Source organism: Aquarana catesbeiana, linkage group LG03, assembly GCF_042186555.1.
Source record: "Aquarana catesbeiana isolate 2022-GZ linkage group LG03, ASM4218655v1, whole genome shotgun sequence".
Classification (NCBI taxonomy): domain Eukaryota; kingdom Metazoa; phylum Chordata; class Amphibia; order Anura; family Ranidae; genus Aquarana; species Aquarana catesbeiana.
Window position 1 is genome coordinate 566865235 of NC_133326.1, and position 24015 is coordinate 566889249.

General features: G+C 41.7%; 1 protein-coding gene across 4 annotated transcripts in view; it reads right to left on the bottom strand.

The window, feature by feature from the left end:
- The window catches only part of AGK (acylglycerol kinase), a 130086-nt gene that overhangs the window by 31159 nt on the left and 74912 nt on the right, over nt 1–24015 (bottom strand). For 3 of the 4 annotated variants that reach the window (XM_073621828.1, XM_073621829.1, XM_073621831.1), the window contains 4 exons: nt 19888–19980; nt 16754–16786; nt 12074–12168; nt 1341–1410 (listed from right to left, as the gene is read on the bottom strand). In XM_073621828.1, the coding sequence (XP_073477929.1) occupies nt 1341–1410; nt 12074–12168; nt 16754–16786; nt 19888–19980 (291 nt within the window). The remainder of the gene's footprint in view (nt 1–1340; nt 1411–12073; nt 12169–16753; nt 16787–19887; nt 19981–24015) is intronic. The other variant, XM_073621830.1, reaches the window with a different exon arrangement.

A 24015-nucleotide genomic window follows, 5' to 3' on the forward strand; every position in this document is an offset into this window, starting at 1 on the left:
CCACTGTCCTGGTGCTCCAGGGCCTCCAAAAATGTGACGGTAGTCAGGAAATGATATGCATAATTTATGCCCCTAGAAAGCCTTAGTACTTCTTTGATTTTGGGCCTCTCTATGTGGTTAGGCTGTAAATAAGTCTCACATGTTGTATCGCTATGCCTGTAAGGAATAGCAGAATGTATTTTGGAGTATAATTCTAAGTATGACTATGCTATGTTAGAAATGTCTTATTCAGTGACAACTTTGTGTAAAAAAAAAAAAAAAAAATTTTCATTTTCTTTCCTGCATGCTCCAAAAACATGACATTTTCAAAAGACTCACTATACATTTCAGAAAATACCTTGTGGTGTTTGCTTTCCAAAATGGGGTAATTTTGTGGGTACTTCCACTTTACCGGTACTCCAGGGTTTTCAAAAATGTCAAAGGTAGTCAGGAAATTAGGTTTGTAATTTATCCTCTTGGAATGCCTGAAGGTGCTCCTTGGATTTTGGGCCCTTCTATGCATCTAGGCTGTGAAAAAGTCTCACACATATGGTATCCCCATACTCGGGGAGGCATAGCAGAATGTGTTTTTGGGTGCAATTGTAAGTATGCCTGGATGTGTGAGAAATAACTTGTTAAATGACAATTTTGTAATAAAAGAAAACTCATTTTATTTAGTTTCTTCATTTCCAAAATTGTGACAAAAAATGAAAGTTGTTGTAAAGCCTAAACATTTTTTACCGTAATGCACTCCTGTGATCCACAAGAGAAGTACAGCCAAATGAGCTTTGGCTGTACTTCTGCTTTTAACATATCTAAATTTTGGATTTAGGTATGTTATACAGATGAATCTGGATATGTCTTCCTTGTGAGTTGAATAAGGTGACAACTCAAACCACTACATTGTTTTTGCAACGGTCTGTTTGAATGATAATATCTTACAACAGAAACTGACTATTTTTGTGAAACTGCGCTGTATGGTGAAAAGTTTGTTGTTGTGACTCTATTGGGTATACCAACAACTGTTTATTTTGCAGTTAAATATTTTATCTTTGTAATGGTTTCCTAGACTTTTGGGGAGGAGGGGAGCAAGGGAGAGTTTTTGGGAAAGGGATTTTCAATGTTCTCTTGTTTTATGTATTTTACTTAAAAAAAAAAAAAAAAAAAAACTCAAAAAGATGAAGGTGTCACATGAATAAGCAGACGAAACAAACAAACCTTCAGCATTTCCAGGTAGTTTGAAAGCCTGCCTGCCCCCTCTGGAAGCATTTCTAGGTGCCTGCACTTTATACCTATCAACAGCTTTTTTTTTTTAATAATGTGATTGTATTACAATTTTTCCAGTTTGTCTGCTCACTTACTTTTATTTTTAGCACATCAAGAGGAATGGTCTCCCCCTTCAGAATGGCAAGTGTGGCTTCCGAGATGTTTCTGAAAGAAAAAGATATAAAGAGCACAGAAGCAGGATAGATCTCCAGATGTAAAAAAGTTAGTCAGCAAAATGGCAAAGTGGACATTGAGTCTGTATAAAGTGCTAACAACTAGAAAAAAAGAAGAGTTCTACAGAGATAAATCCCAAAATATTAACATGGATGGAAAATTCCTCTTACAAAGTATCCTTTACAAAAAGTATGGTCAAAAGTATGTGGACTCTCCTAAGTGAGGTCAGTTGCTTCCAGCAAAGGGTTCTGTTATTGCTACAGCATACAAAGACATTTTAGATACAGTTAGGTCCATATTATATATATATATATATATATATATATATATATATTTTATTTGGACACAGGCACAATTTTATTTTTTTCAGGGATGTACCCAAACTTATGCAAGCTATAGTTATATAATAGATATGGGCTGGAAGTGCACACTCTCAGGTTTAATTTGAGGGTATGTGCATCCAAATTGGAGGAAGGGTTTAGGAATTAAAGCTCTTAAGAATAGCCACCTCCCTTTTTCAAGGGACCAAAAGTAATTGGACAATTGAATCAAAGTGGTTTCATGGCCAGGTGTGGGCTACTACTTTGTTATTTCTTCATCAATTAAGCAGGTAAAGGGTCTGGAGTTGATTCTAAGTGTGCTATTTGCATTTGGAATCTATTGCTGTAAACGTACATCATGCGTTAAAAGGAGCTGTCCATGCAAGTGATAAGCCATTGTAAGGCTTCAAAAAATGAAACAAATCCATCAGAGAGATAGCAGCAACATTAGGAGTGTCCAAATCAACAGTTTGGTACATTCTGAGGACGTACTGGAGGTACTGGTGAGGCAACAGTGGTGGATGATCGCAGGATGCTCTCTGTGGTAAAGAAAAACCCATTCACAACATCCAGACAAGTGAAGGACACTCTCCAGGAGATGGGCGTATCATTGTCAAAGTCTATAATCAAGAGAAGACTTCACAAGAGCAAATATAGAGGGTTCACCACAAGGTGCAAACCATTCATAAGCCTGAAGAATAGAAAAGCCAGATTAGACTTTGCCAAAAAACATCTAAAAAAGCCAGACCAGTTCTGGAAAAGCATTCTTTGGACGGATGAAACTAAGATTAATATGAACCAGAATGACGGGAAGAAAAAAGTGTGTAGAAGGCTTGGAATGTCTCATGATCCAAAGCACACAACGTCATGTGTAAAACATCGTGGAGGCAGTGTGATGGCATGGGCATGCAGGGCTTCACAGTGGCACTGGGTCATTGGTGTTCATCGATTATGAGAGAAGACAGAAGCAGTCGGATGAATTCTGTAGTGTTTAGAGAGATACCGTCAGCCTAGATTCAGTCAAATGCAGCAAAGTTGATTGGATGGTGCTTCACAAAGCAGATGGACAATGATCCAAAACACGCTACAAAAGCAACCCAGGAGCTTTTGAATGAAAAGAAGTGGAATATTCTGCAATGGCCGAGTCAGTCACCTGATCTCAACTCAATTGAGCATGCATTATACTTGCTGAAGGCAAAACTAAAGGCAGAAAGACCCACAAACAAATAACAACTGAAGACAGCTGCAGTTAGAGCCTGGCAAAGCATCAGAAAGGAGGAAACCCAGACTCTGATAATGTCCATGGGTTCCAGACTTCAGGCAGTCATTGCCTGAAGGATTCCCAACAAAATATTAAAAATAAACATTTTATTTATGATTAAATTAATTTGTCCAATTACATTTTAGTCCCTGAAAATGGGGGGGACTGTGTATAAAAATGCTTGCAGTCCCTAAAATTTGTACTTGATATTTATGTTCAACCCCTTGAATTAAAGCTGAATGTCTTCACTTCAAATTAATTTGTATTGTTTTGTTTTAATTTTATTCTGGTGCCAAAAAGGTATGAAAACTGTGCCTGTGTCCAAATATATATGGACCTAACTGTATATGTGCACTTCCAACCTTGTGGTGACATTTTGGGGAAGCCTCTTTTCTGTTCCAGTATGACTGTGCCCCTGTACACAAAGGCAGCGCCATAAGGACATGGTTTTACCAGTTTGGTATGAAAGAACTTGAATGGCTTGCACAGCCCATACCCCTGCAAAAGGAGGGCTAACTCTACATTAATGCCCATGGTTTTGAAAGAGGAAGTCTGACAAGCTCCTATAGCTGTGATGGTCAGATGTTGCCACGTTCATGTGGCCCCTGATCAAAATGCAAAATTACTTCATAAGAACTAAGAAAGCCACTTAGATAATTTCAAAACATCTTTAACATTACAGAACAAGTCCAGTTGAATGAGACAGACTATTTCTAGTGTAGCACTCTCTAGTGTGTGATAGGAGTAGAGTAGGCAAACCATATTCTGACTTATTCTGTAAATTTGTTTATAATTGGGTCAGGGTTATTGGAGTTCAGGGCTGGATGACTCATCGTGGCAGTTCTCTGGTGTCTCAAAGGTTGGAGAACCTTCTAGAACAGGAGTCATGCTTGTGATTGTCAGGGTCTTGCAATGTCTCATGGGACTTTTAGTTTCACCACAGCTGGAGGGCCGAGGTTGCCTACCCCTGTTCTAGACTTAGAGGGTGGGGGTTAGGAGGAGCTGCCATACATATGAGGCCTCAGCCAATCCCCAGTGGTGGGCTGGCAGGGGACTGAGATAACCTCATAAATAGACATGGGCCATGCCAACAAGGGCAGTTGGATGAGAGATGGAGATGCAGTGTTGAGGTGGCTGGTCCTAGAAGCAAACCCCTTAGTCGGGGGGGGGGGGGGGTGTGTCCTGCCTTGGGCTGAGGCTCTGGTGCTGGAAGGATCCAAAGACACAAGGGAGGAAACTTTCCTGGAGGCACTGGGGCAAAAAAGAGGAAAGTGAGAGTAGTGCAACATTGGTGGGAATTAAAGGGGAGAGACTGCCACATGTAGCCAGTCTCCCTTGAAGACAGCGGTGAGCTTAAGTCTTCTACCTTTTTCCCTGGGAGACCTCCAGAGTCTCAGCTGGGTGGGCTGGTGAGGAGTCAGTCGGGCAGACTGGTGCAGAAAGGCATCCAGGAGGGCAAAAGGGACAAAGGCAGTTGCAGTCAGGTGGGCTGGCATTGCCTGAAGAGGTGGTACTAGGATCAGTGGCCACAGAGGAAGCAAGAGGGAGAATCTACACACTATCCTAGGGGATTGAGTTCCTGCCTGTAATGGGCTGCTGCTGAGCTGACGAGGAGCATGTCAGTTCCATCAGCGTGAATCATGTGCAGGAGAAAAGCTGAAGAGGAGACTGTATAGATCTGTATATAGGAAGTTGTCCCTGAAGTTCTGCTGAAGCCAAGTGGGCATCCCATAACCCTCCTATCTCCATCCCAGTTGTTAACCCCCTAATAAAAACACAAAAAAAACGAAGCTACAGACTGTTCTCTGACTCTGCCTGCCTGTGAAGAATTGTTGTGCCTGGCTGTGCAGGAGTGGGGGATCCCTGTCCATCTGCAGCTCCTACGTGGGGTGTGCTACACTAGCTAAAACCTATAATCTCAGTTTCCATTTCTAAAGTTGCAAGGTCAGCCAATAAGTAGATTTTCTAAAACAGAAACGCTGCATTATTTAGGGTCTGTGACTGCCAAGCTTCAAAATCATTGAGAGGCAGTCTAAAGCAGGGGTGAGCAATTCTACTAATATACGGAGCACCAAAATCGGCCCCTGACATCACCAAAGGGCCACATATAATATTCAGTATGTCTGCTGTATTAGGTTTGCCATTAGTTTGAATGGAGGCGCCCATTCAACTCTTATATTAGTGCTCCCATAGCCCACAGTCAAAATGGCGCCACGGCACTATTTATACCCCCTGCGTGGTGACGCCGTGATCGCAGCCAATCCCCAGACGACGTCCATTAGTGACGAAATGCGTAGGGAGGAGTCTGCAGTTCCGACGTCATCACGCTTTCCTCTACGGAGGAGTTGTTCTGACAGCGGTAGCGTACGAAGGAAGCCTTGAGGGAAGCAGCCGCTTTAATCTACTGATATGATCATCTATGTGTGCCTTTACCCAGTCGTCTTTCTGTAAGTGCATTACTTTACTAAGTTCATTAAATATCTGTTCATACTGCACCATGGAAGTCCTCTTTGTTTTATATTTTGAGTGACATCGCCATCCTTCGTGGAGCAGCCTTGGTCCCTCTTATCCTCTCAGGAATTCCTGTTATCACAACCTTGAATTGTTCCTATGGTTTTGGGAGACCCATTTCCCGTGGCTTGGTGAGACCAACTTTTTGGTCTGTATAGCTGGTAAGGAGCCAATCTATTTAACTTCGGGTGTTCCGGTCTCCATTGGATTAAGGGACTTTTCTTTTATCACAGTGCTCATTGTAGCACTCGCCTATTGAAGTTTCTCCTGCAATGCTATTGGGACTTTATATTCACAAATTTTACTACGTATAGGTATTTCTCACTTGGGATTATCATATTTAAATTTATTTTGTTTGTGTATCTTATATCACTGTTATTTATATGCATATTAGTGCTGTTTATTTTGAATACGTTTCACGGCATTTAATGATTTAACCTTCACATATGCTTGCATTAGTTTTCTTTTTTCAGCCTTGTTTTCACCTTTATTAATTTATTTAGCGCTGCACTATTTATATACTACATTCAGTAAATGTAATGATGCAGAAAGCAGTCAGGGATTGCAGACATACAACAGGATATGGCTAAGGGCTTGCTATAAGCGATGGTAAGAGATTGCAAATATGCTATAGGAGATCACTGCAATTACAGGTGTGGTGGCTACCCCCCGGAGGAGCCGCTAATGTATGGGTCCCCTGAATCTGGACAAGCCTCCCCTCCTTGGAAATGCCACACCCTCTGACACACCAAGGTGGAAGGAGGAAGATTTATTTGGGATACATACCCTTTAAAGGCAACAATAAAAAAACAGCAAAGGCAACAAACAAAAACGAGATAAAACAGGATTTGCACACTTTAGCACAATAATGATAGGACCAAGTGTGTTTGCACCTCAACCTTGGATCTGGGGAGGTCCTAACTAAAGGGGCAATACTAGAAGCTAACAGTTTAAGTTTCTCCAAACCCCCTCTCACTGGCCAGTGTACTAATAATCATTGGGGCCAAAAGTTCATGCATTGGAATGTTCAGGTTTATGTGGATCCCATACCTTGGACCCCAAGGCAAGGTTACATTGTTCCTTTAGGAAGAGATTAAGGAAGTTGTGGACAGCAGACTCTCACCACTATGTATTCTGAATTGGATAACAAAGTTGTGGCCCACAGCCTCTCATTAATTTGCAGTATGCAACTAAAACACTTCCAGCTCTCTGGCATCAGGAAGCACTGCTCTTAGCAGCGGCTCAGGAACCTGTAGTGACAATCTCTTATGGAATTGGTGAAACCCCTTTCCTCCAGCTCACTGGATCTCTCAGAGAGCTGTGCCCTCTGTGCAAATATGGCAGCCCATTCTCTCTCCGACATTGTGGCAAACACTCACGCCTGCAACTCAGCAGTCCTCTCCAGTAGTCACTTCCCACGTGAAACTGCCCCAAATCCAGGCTTCTCTTTCCTTTTCCTCCTCCTGCTGTTTCCTTTCCTCTTGAAACTTGTATTCCCATCTAGTACAGTACTTGGCTTAATAGAAGCGTCTGGTGAATACATCTCTCATAGTTCCAGGTGGCTCCCAGCAGTCTTTTCCTTTCTCATGCTGCACTACAGCCAATAATTGCTGTCCCAGGTGATGGGTAGGGCTCCATTAAGCCTCAGTGGCAGCTCTTCAATACCTGTGCCCTCTTTCCTTCTACTTTTCTCCCCCTACTAAGCTGCTCTGCACACCTCTCTGGTGGCCGGAGAGAGGGGAAATTATAGCGACAGTGTGGCTGTGTGTGTGTGACTTCAGCACTCCAAATAACAGCCCAGTTCATGCAGCAGTGGGCAGAGAGCACAGCGGACTAGGGCTACACATGCCAACAGGGAAATACTTTGTTTTCTGTCTTCAGGGGCCTCAAGGGATGCACTAAAAGGGCCAAGGACTACAGGTTGGGCACTAGGTGTCCAAAAGTGTACTGTGTTTGTGCCCATTCTCACCACTTTCAACTATGACAAACTGAGAACAAGTGCTTCCACGCAGATTTTTTATATATTTTTTATTAAATGGACTGTAGTTTCTTGGTAGACAGTGTAAGTAAAGAGTACATAGACCTGCATATAAGGAGACTATTCGGTAATGCTACTTTTGTGACGTCCTTTGTGTTGGACACTACTTTTCAGGACAAACACACAGCAGCTGAAGTCCTGCCCACCTATACCCTCCTAATTAAATAAGTGTCTTTTTTGGCCAAAGACTTTTACTGGATAGAGGGTAGTGACTGGCTAAGACCTTTATGTTTAAAGCAGAAATCCAGGCAAACAACTAAATATACTTTTGATCCCAAGCTATGCTGTGTGCGTGTCCCCTGACACACACAGCTCGGCTTGGCCCTGCCCCACTCTCTTCTCACAGGGTGTGACTGACACAGCAGGAGCCGATGGCTCCTGATGCTGCCTACATGGCCAGCGGGGAGAGAGAGAGTGGAGAGAGCCAATGCTCTTGGGCACAAAGCTGGATTGAGTTCAAGCTCAGGTAAGTATAAGGGAGGCTGGTGGGAGGAGCTGAACACACTAGGTTACATTAAGGTAAAAAACCTTCTGCCTTTAGAACCACTTTAAATAATAGAATCCTCTCTCCTCTTCCAGGCAGCTCACAGAACAACTGAATTTAGTTGCAAAAAAAATTATTTAGGGGCTCAATTATAACTAAAAGCAGATGCACACACTGTGGCTTATGTTACTAATAAAAATTGAGTCATGGTGGGTAGTACAGATAGCCCCATGAAGTTCTCTGCTCAGTACAGAGGAGAGCAGGTCACACGACCAGACTCTTGTTTGGGCTTTTTTTTTGTGTGTTTGCAGAACTGGTATCCAGTTCTGTTGCTACAATGTGCTTTACAAATGTACTCTGCACTCTTTTATGCCTCCTAGATCACTTTTTCCTGTGTTTAGATGGTCATGCTTTAGGCTACATTCATACTGGCGATTTAGGCTGGTTTGAATTGCAGTAACAAGAATCTTCTGATTTGGCTATGCGGCTTTGAGTGCAGCTGCCGGCCCCATTCACCATAGTGACAGGTCACCAGCGGCAGCAGCTAATCGTGGCTCTCCACAAATAGAGTGATTACCTGCAGTATTCACTGCCTGTGCAGACAGTTGCAACTAGCCACTCAAAACCACAGCAGGAATCAGAAGATTCCTGCCGCTACAATTCGTACCAGCCTAAATCGCTGGTGTGAATGTAGTCTTAAAGTGATTGTAAAGACAAGTTTTTTTTTTTTTTTTTTTATAACAAACATGTGGAATTGCACAGAGCAGCCTCAAACCTCCTTTTTTCCACTGACGCTTCTGGCTCATCGTGTTCTGAGTGCCGCCATAGCAAGCCACATGCTATGGGGGCAATATTGCTTCTGAGCCAGGCTCTATGTGTCCATTGACACACAAATGTGGCTCAGCTCCACCCCCGTTCCCTCCTCACAAGATTTGATGGACAGCATTTGATGTCCTGTGAGAGCAGAGAGAGGATAGAGCTGCTACAGTCAGGCACAGTGCTGGATCAAGTGAAAACTCAGGTAAGTCTAAGGGGGAAGTGAGGGAGCGATACTGCTACCTAAACATGTTTTACCTTAATGCAGGGAATGCATTAAGGTAAAAGTTTAGGCTTTAAAACCACTTTGACTCTGTAGGATCTCAAAATATAGTTGTTACACAGGATATTTTGGTTGGTTGCAGGCTGGTCGGTATGTTGCGAAGGGAATTTCTTTGGTTTTGTTTTGCATGTGTTGCCCTTTTATTTGCTCCTTGCTGCAAAGGCCAGTTATAGGTGAAGGCAGTGGCCATTTGTTTCTACTGTTGAAATACTGATGAGGGGATGCACTGGACACCTTTGCTGCCATGGTGCTATATGCTGGGTGTCCGATGTGCCCCCCTGTGCCTTTGAGGGGTGGGCTCCCGTCAGGCTCACCTGCCCTCTGCCTATCCATTACAATGCATGTGCTTCCACTGTGGTGGCTCTCAAAATTTAGAGTTAGGACTACAGAAAATACTGTGGTGCCTTGATGGAGCTCTGTAGCTTACGCATGTATTCGCAAATGGGGCGCATCACCATGAAATGCCTGGAATTGGAGAGAACTGCCTGATGTGACATGCACATTGCTGAGGAAAGAGAGGGTAGCCAGGATACACACACACACACACATTATATATATCTATATATACATATCTATCTATCTATCTATCTATCTATAGATATATATAGATATGTTTGCTTATTTTGCAATTTAAAGATTTACAACCACTTTATTGAACAAAGAGCTGCGTTAACCTGTGTCTATTATGCCGTCTATAGTTTAGGTTCAAAGCAATAACATGGCTGACAGGTTTAAGCTAAAGTAGGGAACCAAAATGTCAGACTTCCTAAATAGGATTAGAAGACAGAAAGCTGCCCGAGTGCTGGAAAATATTGCTTTCTTTTGAATCGCTTGATTTTAAATTGATCTAATTTTGCAAATGTCCTAAGACTTCTCCAATGTTAATGTGATTAGAAACTCTTTTACAACTTGTAATTTATGTTTATGTTGCTATTTAGAAAAACCTAATTGTCCACGAGAATCTGTTTCCCACTTCAACATTACCCACCGTCCACATTATCCATTATGCTCCAGTGCATATACACAATTATTGCTGATTAGCGAAAAGTTTGTGTATAACTCCCTCGAGCGAGAAACCGATAGCAGCGGGGATACTCATACAAATAACAAAATAACAAGCAATATCCTCAGAGCTCTGTGCAACAGTTTAGATGTTTACTCCTTGGCCTTGCTTTTAATGACACAGAACCATGTAATTTTCAAGAACACAACAAACAAGATCTTCCAAACATCATTCAAGCCTGCTGCTATGTCTTTCTGGATAATAACTGTCTTCTCCGGCATCAACACCTTTAATTCTGGGAAAAGACAAACGTCAATTAAGCCCAGTGGTAAAGGTTCCCTTTATAACAGGGAAATGTCCCAGACAATTATTTGGATGGTGGAACACGACGGGGCTTTGCGTCTCTATAGGTCAAACAAGGAGAAGCAGACAGGGCCCAATTAAAACTTTACAAGCACTACGTGATATGACAAATCTTTAAAGGCTATGTCATCCAAGCTTGTAGCTATTATTGCTGACGAGTACAGGCAATGTACCTTTAAGACATATTTATGAGTAATAAAATTCAAGAAATTAATTCCTCTCTCTTTCTCTTTGCCAGTAATGGGTTATAAAGATTGCTTATTGCAAGGGTATAGAGCAGGGATATGTAATTAGTGGACCTCCAGCTGTTGCAGAACTACAAGTCCCATGAGGCATAGCAAGGCTCTGACAGCCACAAGCATGACACCCAGAGTTAGAGGCATGATGGGGCTTGTAGTTCTGCAACAGCTGGAGGTCCGCTAATTGCATATCCCATATTTTATCATCCAATCATGTGCAAGCTAAAATGCTGTTTTTTTATGTTCCTTGCAATTCCCCCTCGGATCTTAATGCCCAAAACCATGGGCATTAATATGGAGACTTACTCCTACTTTGTAGCTTTAACTGTCTCTGCTCATCTAATAAGGCTTTCCATAAGATTTTACCCCGACTACCCAGATACCCTGGTAGTTGCACCACAGCTTCTCAGTAAACAAAAACTGAGTGGACAGACACTAGTGCAATTAAACTTTTTATTAAGGACATAATCCTATGCATTCACAAAAAATGCACTTTGTTTCAAGCCCATCAATAATCTCTTACCAGACCCAAGTTTCCTAAAATCCCTTCTGTGCACCGGATGGATGGTCTGTCAGTATTGCTTTCCTACCATTCCCCGAAGTTGGCAACAGACAAGTGGGTGATCAAACAGGGAAGGCTAGAGCAGCCACTCTCCAGACTGACAGTTCGGCGGTAGCACAGAGTGAGCACTCGGTTATGGTAAAAAGCCGGCACTGCTCTGTAGAAACAGGGGATAGCTAGAGGAGGACTTGGACTGTCAGCTAGTGTAGAGTGCCTGATATTCTCCAAATAAGCAGGTTGGCAGTAGTTTGAGCAAGCACTTGGCTATAGAGGAAAGCCTGCACAGCTCTGTAAAGTTTGCAGAATAACAGGGCCTGGTTGCAAGTGCGACCTTTGCGACCCTGGTAGTTCAGCCACTTTCTTCAATGAAAACATCTGAACTCATTTGAAGGGGTGTCTATGTACCTCAGAGCTTCTGTGGCTTCAACATGATTTTGTATACTGCAACCTTCCTTTCATGCTACAATACACAAGCACATATTAAATAAAAGGAGAACACAGAGTTTGTATCAAGGATTGTAATAGTCCATAGGCCCCACTGACTCCCTGTGTTTGCTGACATTATGTTATACAAAAGACAGATGCCAACTGAAAAATGTAATTCACCCCAGGCTTTAATAAAAAATATCAGCTAACAGCACAGATAGCAAATCTAAAACGCGGGGATCTCCTCTTTCTTGCAGAAAAGGTTGTTTTGTTTTGTGGGGCACTGTTAAGTTGCTAGTTCACATGTTTGCAGTTTCCATATAATGGAAAAACAGTAATTCCACTTACTGAACCTTGTTTTCAGTCTGGGGGTACAAGATTTGGCTCAATGTGTTGGTCATGCCGAGTGGGATGAAACCAATGGGAATCTTACTGAAGGAAGCCTGTTAAAAAAAATAAAAATAAATCACCAGTGTATATTTTGGTGGTGGTAATTTAATAGAGACAATAAAGATGTTACAAAGAACCCAATTTAGGGAACAAACTCTTACAAATGAAAAGGTAGGTGGTTGACAGCATGTAGGACCCCACTGCCAAATTATATATTTTAAGGAACTCTGCAGTGATTATAGGTCATTCAATATACCTGGTTCATTACAACAGAGTCTTGCATTACCTGGTGGAATGTTTATTTAAAGGAGAATTCCAGGTATGGATATTTTACCAATTGCCACCCGTAGGACATCATATGACATCCTAGAGTTTAAGTGGTTATACAGTGGGCAGTAGCGGTTGATATAGGATGGGCAGCCATTGCTATTTGCATGCCCTAGTCCTTCCAGCCACAAGAATATGCTTGTTTTAGCTGTTGGAATCCATTGATGCAGCTAAACAGCTGTGTGAAGGAGGCCTAAGACCAATCCTGAGAAGTCTCTGCAGTCTATCATTTAATATGGACCTCCCCATGTAGAAATGCAGAAATATGCACAGCACTGACTAGCTATTCTATCCGTAAAACAAAATACGAGAGAAATCATGAAAAGTACAGCTGGCCATATATGGTCCAGCTTTCTTCAAACAGCCAGTGGGCCGAAGGAAAAAAATGGAACCAATTCCACCATTCACACAATCGTGTTGGATGGAGGACTCCTCCCTGCTGCACTATTGTATTTTGACAGGGGGGGGGGCACCTCTGCTGTCAGAATACACAGATAAGCATTGCAGCCACTGTAATCTGGAGATGTCACTCCCAGCACTGCTAAATAAACTCAGCTTGTGGAGCTAGTACAGATACAGGATGTGAAAAACTAGCAGCTTTTAATAAAGGCTTCTTAGGGGGGTGCCTTGATTCTAGACAGATTGCCTTATGATTCTTCTAAGGTTGGGTACACACAGTTTGAAATTCGGCCAGTTCAGCGTCTGTAGAACAGGACAGCTGGAAAATCTTAAAGTGTTTGTAACCCTAAAAAAAATAATAAATTATACTGTCCCCTTAAAGCATGAATAACAGCACAGCGCTTGTGCTGTGTAATTTGGCCCCTTTTATAATCTAAAATACCTGGCTGATCCTACCTGGTTCTTCCCTCAACCCTGTAAACTGATAAACTGACCATATTTATCATGGCTGCTGAGCCCCTGATACCGTGGTCAGTTTATGTGCCTCTGTTATCCTGCTGTCTCTCCTTTGTCCCCCCTCCCCCCGCCTGTCAGCTAGTGATAGTGCCACTCTGCTCCTCGCCTTTCCCTTCCTGCTGCTATCATAACTTTGTCACGATAATAAAATCCCGTTAGATAACATTTTGTACCCACTGTATGTGCTTTATAAAAAAAACAGCCAGCGGGGAGTTCTCGGGCCCTCCCTCTGTAGTTGACAGATCTGGAGAGGAGAGCAATCATGTGGGCGCCGAGAGGCGCTCTGAAATAGGATACAAAACGGCATATTTTTTATAAAGCAGATACAGTGGGCACATAACGTTATCTAACAGCGGGAATTGTATGAACATGACAAATGGCTTTACAACCACTTTAATCAATCAGCAGCAGCCAATGGGGGGTGGGCGGTGATCACTGATCAGTGTATTTTGGCAGTGGAGGAGTCCCGCTGTCAGAATACAATGACTTAGAGGGGTTGGTGGGTAATTCCTGAATTTCTTTATCCACCTCTCAGCCCACTGGGTAAAACAAAAAAATTTTAATAAAATAAAAAACACTAACCTTGTATACCGAGCTTTAGGAAGGTAGCAGCAATATTTTGCCAGCCTCCTGTACTGGAACTTTATTCCACAAATCATTGTCCCCCCATCCTTTAGTGCCTTCTTCTTGTACAACTGCCACTCAATGCAACTAGACAAACTTCTACAGTACAAATATTTTCATACTACAACCCCTGGCAAAAATGATGGAATCACCAGTCCCTGAGGATGTTTCTTCAGTTGTTTATTGTTGTAGAAAAAAACAACAACAATTGAAACTGTGGTGGAAGTTAAAGAAAATGGTCCATGACAAGGCTCCAACCTGCAAAGATGGTTTGGCAACAGCAATCAGAGAAGGCTGGAGCCAGATTGATGAAGAGTACTGTTTATCACTCATTAAGTCAGTGCCTCAGAGACTGCAAGCAGTTATAAAAGCCAGAGGTGGTGCAACAAAGTACTAGTGATGTGTTGGAGTGTTATTTTGTTTGTTTGTTTTTCATGATTCCATCATTTTTTCCTCAGAATTGAGTGATTCCATAATTTATTACCTGTGCTTGTTCTATAAATCTAACTGTTACTGGCCACCACAATTATTTTTCTTGATTTCTTTTAGTGTTTCTTAAAGCCAGAAAGTTGCCATTTGAAATGCCTTTAGTTTTTGGCCATGTCTGTGATCTGTTTTTTTTCTACAACAATAAACAACTGAAGGAACATTCTCAGGGACTGGTGATTCCATCATTTTTGCCAGGGGTTGTATATACACATATGAACAGCCATGCCAGGAACTCCTAGTTCAAAATATAGTGCATCATTCAGAACAATATAAGGTGAAGGTCTGCTTACAGTATACCCCTCACACTCTATCTCTGACCTTCCTCTCACTTACTTACTTTGACTTTATATTTACACGTTCTACACTCTATAGTAAAAAGTTTGTGGACATTAAACCATAAATCCTATCTATATAGGCAAACGTTTGTTGACACACCTCCAAATGATTGAGATTTTGTGATTTCAGTGAAGGGTACTGTTAAACTGGACCTTCCCCTTCATCGTCATCATTACTCATGGCAATTAAGTAGTACCAAATAAATACAATATAATTAATCCCGGTTGCCCAATTTGCTGACTGTGTTCAAATATGGTAATGCCCCATTCCTTCTCCTTACATAAACCCTACCGCAGCACAACAATTGATGCCATACTTTTGATATCTGTGCCAAATCTCACCTATGCGCTCTAACATCTAGTATAGTTGGTTATTTTGCAGTATTATGCTACCAGATACTAACGTTACCAAAGCCATGGCAACAAAAATGATCCCCTCTCCGCAGAACTTGTGAGAAATCTCCCTGAAAGGCACTGTTGATGGAGCATTCCCAGTGGGCAGAGGTTTCTGATGCTGAGAGGTGGGGTGGAATTTCTGATCATGTGACCGTTGTGATTGGCTGAGAAGAAATTAGGTGTGGGTGCGGCTCTGTTCTGGTTTTATGGCAAAGTGTTATGACACTGTGATAACATATTAAAGTCACCTTTGATAGGTGAGTGAAAATTTTCACTCACCTATCAGAGGTGACTTTAATATGTTATCACAGTGTCATAACACTTTGCCATAAAACCAGAACAGCGCCGCACTCACACCTAATTTCTTCTCAGTTCAGCTTTTTCCACTTCAGTGGTGATTGCATTCGTGGCGGCAGCAGTTCTGAACCACTTTTTTACCTACCCCCATTGCGCGGATTCATCATTATTTTCCTATTTATACCGTTGTGATTGGCTGTCACAGCGGTCACATCACATGATTGGAATGCTCCCGATCGCCCGTAGAGATTGAGAGCTTTCCTTTAGCCGCCAGTAACTATGCCAGGAGCGTGCAGGGTGCACGCTCTTGGTAAAACTCTGTTTAAATTTTGATATGCATATATGCTGCCGCTCGGCGTAAAGGCCCACCCACCGAGAGGCCGCATTTAAGACATTTGTGCACCTCCAAACTTGTGGCAACGGTTTGGGGAAGACCTTTTTCTGTTCCAGCATGATTGTGTCCCCATGTACATAGTCAGCTCCATAAAGATCTGGTTTTGTTGAGTTTGATGTGGCTGAACTTGAATTGCCTGCACATAGCCCTGACATCAACCCTACTGAAACCTTTGGGATGAATTGTAATACAAAGTGTGAGCCATGTCTTCTCATTGAAATCTGTCCCTTACCTCACAAATGCTCTTTCAGCACTCTCCAAAATCCAAGATGAATGGAGGCTGTTATATATGCAAAGGGGAGCAACTCCATAATAATGACCATGATTTTGGAGTGAGAGGTCCAGCAAGCGCATACAAATATTAATGGTCAGGTCATACATTGATGAGAACATTTACATCAGGCTTAAATAACATGTTTACATGTACATCTAAAATAAATGTTGATAAAACTATAAATTCCTTTAAAAAAGAAGCTCTTTGGATCATTTTTATAGGCTGAGATTCTGAGCCTTTCACAGACTAAACGTGCTGGCAACTACAAGGTTATATTGAGTGCGTCAGACGGCTGAGCAGTATGCACTCCAAGGTGATTAGAAGAGCCACACAGCATGTAGGCCATCCTGAATGAGTTTCAGTTTAATGTTTGTCTGCCTTATACCTTCAAACCCCACAGGAATCAACAGAAAGAGCATGGATGAAATAATGAGTGCTCAGTTCTGACAACGGCAAAAAAAAAAAAAAGTTGGGGGGAACGATCTTTTAAGCTGCGTATGGTTGTAAAGAGATTCTGCTGACTCAGCGGGGAGCGCAGACGACAGCATCACGGTACATTCCCACAATGCCTTGCTGGCGACGATTACCTGATCAGCTCTGCGGAGGAGTCCTGTAATAACCTGCAACACACAATACAGAGTGCATTACGCCCTGCTCACCACATTGAATTGCAGAACAATTGATAACCCACACAGCGCAATAGGCCGCTGGAACAGCAGCCATGTTACAGCTTAAACAATGTATTCCGAGACCTGTCTCTCCTCATATCTAAGCAGGAGGGATGTCATAACAACTTTGCATTAACGACACGAATTGTAAAATTGCTGGTTAATTACAAAGATTGTAGTGAGGAAAACGACTGAGAATGCATTGCTGGCTTTGTAATGTAATTTCACTTCAGTGTCACACTGTTTGTGACGGCGAGAAGACTATTCATATGAGAGTCCTCTAGCTTAGCTCACAAATAAAAGCTCACTGATTTTGGCAGTGAAAATTTCTCAGGGCAATTTCAGACAACAACGGATCCATCCAGCCAAGACTGCAACTGTGCAAAGGTCAGAGAGTACTTACATAAAGTAACTTTGCAGTACTTCGTTCTGCAAAGTAAAACTCTTTTTAGCACAGGATAATCAATGTTCTTCAGGATCCCCATATATCTTCCCAAGCTGTGCAATTCAAATTATTTGTATTGAACCTTCCACTGCACATGTGCAGCCTGAGCAGCATTTTTGGCATGTGAGAGAAAATTAAAATGAAGCTCAGTCTGCTGGAGAGACATTGATCTCCCTGGAAACAGCAGTAGCGGTTTTCCTGATAACAGTCTTCCTGGTCCCATCCATTATCTTTTGTGACTGTGTCAGTTTAGTCAAAGATTTGGGGGGGGGGGCACACCCTAAAAAATGCATTAAAGATGGTGCAGCCATAAAACCATACAGACAAAAAGATTACAGCGCACACATACAAAAATGACATTTAACTCCTGCAAGGCTATTTAAAAACACCTGAACATATTCAGAAAATATGGGGATTTAGTTATACCATATGGCCATATAGTGCTAAGCCCACTACTACGTCAAAGTACCCCAATATCAGTGGGTCTTACGCTATGTATAGAATGGAAGATCCTGCTTCTCTGAACCATGGGAGAAATACACTCCTCTATATGGGAGAATTAAAAGGACTCCTCCTATAACGCAGGCGGACACTGGTGTGTCATTTTTGTATGTGTGCACTGTAATCTTTTTTTTCTGACTGTATGGTATTATGGCTACACCATCTTTAATGCATTTTTTAGGGTGTGTCCCCAAAACCTTTGTTTGTCTAGTGTATGGATTCTGACCAAATCCCTTTGGGCTGGAGCACCCCCCCCCCCATCATTGCCTCTTATTAGTGTCCACCTGTGTTATAGGAGGAGTCCTTTTAATTCTCCCATATAGAGGAGTGTATTTCTTTGCATCTGCATGTAAGTCTACTCTTCTATTTTAAGATTGGCCAGATCTAATTGATCTTTTAAAGATGTAACTATAGTGTAATTCTGGTTCACTCGTTTCACTGTGTTGTCCATTTCGGATTCAATAGTATCTATACGTTCACCAATATTTTGTAAGTCGTTTTTCAATTCAGAATTTATGACATTACAAGCTCTAGATAGTTCTCTATGAAGCAGCATAGAGAATTTTTTTAATAACACTGCGTCACCAGAGTGAGGAGCTGTCTGTGGGGATGACATTTCACTTATAGGACTGGTTTGAGCTATGCCCAGTGCAGCCAGGACAGCCATATCAACATGCACACAGGAAGCAGGTGAATTAGCATCGATCACAACCTCCTCTTGACAAGTAGTAGAAGGAGAAGAAAAAGGATCCAGCACTTGGCAAGTGTGAGAAACTGTTGATCTATGTGGCAATGCTGGCGATATGTGAGGAGAAGCAGAGTTTTTCTGTCACAGGGCTGCGTGTGGAGTCATTCCCTGTTCTGGCGCCATCTTAGGTGAAGGAGACTGCTGAGGTACTGAGTGCGCAAGTTTTGAAGATTTGGGTGGCTTGGTTTTTCCCGTTCCCGTGTTTCTACGCTGCATGGCCATGTGGACAGACTGAAGGAAGATACAATCCGCCGTTCTTGGGGCTCGCTAATTATAAATAAGAAAAGGGTGGTGGTATACGAGAGCCTGTCAGAACATGTCCCATCCCGGAGCTGCGCGCAGACCTGCTGCCTCTCTCCTCCTCCCCTCCCGACTGATGTCAGCGGGGAATCGTTGGCCCCTCCCGCTGCAACTGTCAGACAGGGAGAGCAGAGAGGCGGCGGGTCACATGAGCGGTGATTGGCGCTCTGAAAACAGCTAAAGGATGGCTTATTTTTTTATAAAACAGACACAGGGGCACATAGGATTATTAAACAGAAAGGATGGTATAAAGTGCATAAAGCAGCTTAACAACCACTTTGAGATTTTTTCAGGTACAGTTCCACCTTAACTTTAAAAAAAAAAATAAAAAGTTAACATTTTAAAACAATTGCAGAGAAAGGCCCACACAGGGTGCTTGCCCAACTCTCCTAAACACCTTTCCTTACTGGCAGCAACGTTTTGACAGAAAAAACACTTGACGTGTGTAAACGTTTCAAACGCTTTAGCATTAATTCATTTCAATAGCCAGAACAAAATTATTATTCTCCCAAACCTCCCACCCATGGGGAGCATCCAAAAGCTTTGCCTGTGTCCAATCACATATATAGCAGCCTATAATGAAGGGTCTATTCATATCCAGCCTGTGTCCTGTACTGTACAATTAAGACATCAAGTATTTGAAAGTGCTTTTTTGCAGTGTGTTTTCCTTTCCACAAATTAATTTTTTTTCATTTGGAATGTAACTTTGAACTTGCTATAAAATTTGACTATTCCAACATGTCAAATCTCTAGCACAGCCCCTCCCTCCTTGCATGTTAAACCCCTCTGAACTACAAATAATAATTCTATTTGAAACAAGGCAATTGACAAAATGTGGATCTCAGCTTTCTACACCATTAAAAGTTATGCACTTTGGATGGAAGAATCAGTCGGACTATTTTTTAGTTCTTTAGTTCAGCCTATGCGTTTATGGCCAGCATAAACCAGTGCATTCCAAAACTTAGAAATATAGCCTGGTCACAAAAGTTTTGTTTGCGCTGGAGCTGAAAGGGTTACGAAAAGAGACAGTAGGATACAGCCATATAAAATCTCACTTACTTCTTGCAGAGTTCCATCTCCGCCAGCAACAATTATCAGATCTGTGTTTTCCATCAGTTCCAGGAGTTTCTTGGCTTGGCCTTCATAGTCTGTCTGAAAGATGAAAACATGCAACTTATTCTGTTTCTTACTTAAATCCAAACGCTAGCTAAAACTAAACTATTTAAGTTTTTAATAGAGAGGGGATGGCTATGAACCTCTGTCAGCCATTTAACCTGTGTCCTGCGTCCAATCATAGATTCATTTTTTTTTTTCAATGAATCCATGATTGGACCCTGTATGGAGTTCCATGTAACAATTTTGAAACAATATGTAAAGGCAGATTTAAGCTGCTTGGTCTTGGCATTAGCAACCATACGGACGCCCTGGGCACATGTTTGCAAGGTGTTTGACCAATCATCCTTGTCAAAACTCGAGCCCTATTAGTTGTCAGCTAACGCCTGTTTGTGGGGAAATCTTTCCATCTCGACGATCGGATTGCAAAGTGTTCTCCGTATTGTCTTTTTTTTCCCATCCCGTCCTGTGACGCTGAGGGGCTGACTGGATTATTTCACTCCGTCCCCTATGTGTCACATGGGTAGAGGACTTTCCAAGATGGTGGTGTGTGTCTTTGCGTTGTGCGCATGACGTCACATCCATTGTCTTGGATTCATGCATGCGCAGTGGCGCGATCAATACGTACGCACACCGCCGAGGACACCAGCGGGACGGGAAGAGTTGAAATGTATGGCGCCTTGCCACCAATTCTGATGGAAGATTTGTGAGAGAGAGGTTGTTGGCCTCTTCTCTCCCTCCTTATCTCTTGTAAACCCTTTTTTGCTTCCAGACTTGTAAGTATAAATCATTTAAGCATTTCATTGCTTTACTAAGGGGACCAATATGGACAAACAGGCCACTGTTATCAGTTGGAGGGGGTTGCAATTGTCTGCACCAGACAGGCTTTCTGTCGTTCCTGGGGGAGGATGGATTGTCGGTCTGGCCCCTTTTTGAATAATTTTTGGCTTGCTTGTGCCTCATGAAAGGATTATCTCTATGAGAATATTATACAATACACCAATTATATACAATTTTTTTTTATGCTTCTCCTTTGTAGGACTATTTGCTGGAAGGCTGTCTTTTGAGCAAGTAAATGTTTCCCACTGCTGGATACTTTTCCCTCTTTTGCGGGCGGCTACCTCGAACTCAGGAAAATCTAACTGCTGATTAGCTCTCACAAATTCCAGCTGTGACTTGTTTCTATTGAAATTAGGAAATGTATTGATCAGATTCAAATAATAAGGTAAATATTATTATTAAATAAGATAAATCCTAAAATTTGGATAAATTGGATATTCGTATATCAGGTACTTGTGACATTTCATCTAACGATTTTTAAAATACTTCCTTCATATAGTTTTAAAGAAGAAGTTCTCTCACCCAATGGTTGCAACGTTATGCCTTTACCCTAGTTTTGGAAGATTTGTCTGATCGCCTCAAGAATTGATTTTAGATTAATTGGTAGGTTTTCCTCTCGGTCTGATAATTTGCATGTGATGATTTTTTGAAATGTAAAAACAACAACTAGTGTAACAAAACTGTAATAATATTTTAATGTTATCAATGATGTTCATATCATGTATTCTCTTTGCAGTATTAAACTTCATGCAGCACTATAAATCTCCCGAAGAAACTCTGTCAGAGCAAAACATGTAGAGTACAACAATGTTGTATGAAATTTATACAATTGATTATTGGATGTATTTTTTTGAATATTGTTACTCTAATAAAATGTATTTTTTTAAATATATTGTTTATTCAATTGGCACCTTAAAAGTCCCATTTCCTGTATCCTTGATATTCTTTATGCCCAGGAATGTGGTGCCTTTTTCTATTTCTCACTACCCAAAATTTTCTCTACCTCCTCGTAGAATGTTAACAAGTTGGTCTGGCAAGACTGATGAGTCTTTCATGCTGGTTATTGTTAATACTATTTTCATTAGCAAATTCTTGGATAAGGTCCCTTATCATCCCCTTCAATAGTTTACATAATATTGATGTTAGACTGAATAGTCTGTAGTTTCCAATTATAGATCTCAGCCCTTTTTTTTTTTTTTTTTTTGCTTAAACTTTCTTTATTGTATTCGGTCACAGCCTGATAAACATAGTTCAGTATAAGCTCAATGGTGACAGACATTTTTGTATTTCAACAGTAGTACTGGATTGCAAACATGTAAATAAAATAAATAATAAATGGAAAGAAAAAAAAAGGAAGAGAGTAAATGGAATAGTGTGATACTAAAAAGGCAATGCAGACACTGAGAATGTGCGCTTTTAGTATTATATATAAAAGTTGTTATAAGGCCTCAGCTTCCACGAAGTGGCAGCCAGCTGAGCCCACTATCTTTCCGTGGGTTTCTTCACCTGAGCCATGGCGGTCCCCCCAGCCGGGAGAAAGAAAGCCGAGGGAGCACGAGACCACCCCCGCCCAGGGTCCACGCCAGAAGAGGGGGGCCATCAAGGCCTCCTACTGTCCTCCCCCGGCGCACCCCCCGGACCACAGGTACACCCCGGCCCCCCCAGCCCCCCCGGGCCAGGGGCATGGCTCCACTCCTCAGCCCTTTTTTTGAAAATTGGTACTACGCTGCCTTTTCCCCAATCAACTGGTACAATTCCAGCCACTAAGATTAGGTATAACAGCCTGGCTATAACATGGATAAATTCTTTGAGCACTCTCAGGTGCAAGCCATCTGGTCCTGGTCATTTATTCACATTAGATTTTTCAAAGTCTCTTTTGAATGCTGGCTTCCATTAGCCACAAAAGTACATTCTGTGCTGTGTTACTAACAATACAGTCCTGTTTATTATACCCCACCTTTTCCTTTGTAAAAACTGAGAATGTATTTAATTCAGTTGCCTTCTCCTTATCATTTGTAACCAACTTCCTCTGATTATCCTTTATGGGGCCAATGGGGCTTGAACCTCAGCTTTTTACTATTATCATATTTTTTAAAAAATTTTGGAGATTTTTTTTTACTCCTCCGCTATGCGTCTCTCGTGGTGTATTTTAGCTGCCCTGATCGCGCTCTTACATTTCTTATTGCATTCTTCCTGGTGTTGGAATGCTGATGGTGACCCCTTGCTTTATATTTTTTCTAGTTAAAATGTATTTTAATGCTTGAATTTAGCCACCCGGGTTTAGTTTTTTTTTTTTATATTTGTTGCCCACTGGAATGCATGGCTAATGCCATTATTTAACCTTGACTGCACCTTAAAATAAGGGGTTTACATCAGAAGTAAGAGATAATCTCCCTTATGGGAACAAAGTCAGTGACAGTAAACCTTTGAGAATGTCCATTTAAACAAAACTAGTTGGGCAGAATCTCAGTGCTGACATCACGCCGCTGCACAATCCTGGGTCATCAGCAGCTCTGAGTTTTTACTGTTTTTTTGCCGTCACATTGTTCCAACTGGATGACTGGCTCTGTTCTACAATAAAACTTCTATATGTAAACTTCTACACTATCACTGACTTTCTGTTGGCTCCTGAGCCCTAGCTCTATATGTTCCAGTGGTGGTTACCTTTTGCTGCTGCCTAACAGAAGTAATTCCTGAGTGGAAGTGCATACATCTGGGGAGGATTTGTGCTTGAGAAACAATGCTGTGTCTGCTGTACCTGTTACAGTATATGTTTTGGCGAGTGTGCATTTGATTAAGGTGGTGGTACTCTGCGTTTTCATTACACTTCAAGGATCTGCTTGATGGCAGCAGATTTTTTTTTATCTGAATATTTATGAACTTTAATTTAAGAGAGATTTCACGTTTGGCACATGGAACACAGTTTATTTTTTTTTTTTTTTTGTAGGTTTTTATTATATTCACTGGCACTGCAACATTTCATGATATTGTACAGTCAGTGACAGGTAAACAGGAAATTAGAGGAAATCTCCCCAGTGGTCAGACAAACAGCAATAACAATCTGTCAGGTTCAACTTCTGAGCTTTCCCCAAGCTATACAAAACTTAAAGTAGATGTGAAATCTGACTGGATAACATTTAACCCCCTCCAGCCAGCTTGAGCTAGCACGTTAAAGTGATATGAAACACACACTGTTTCATTTACATTGCCGCCTTCTATTTCTTTATGTGGATG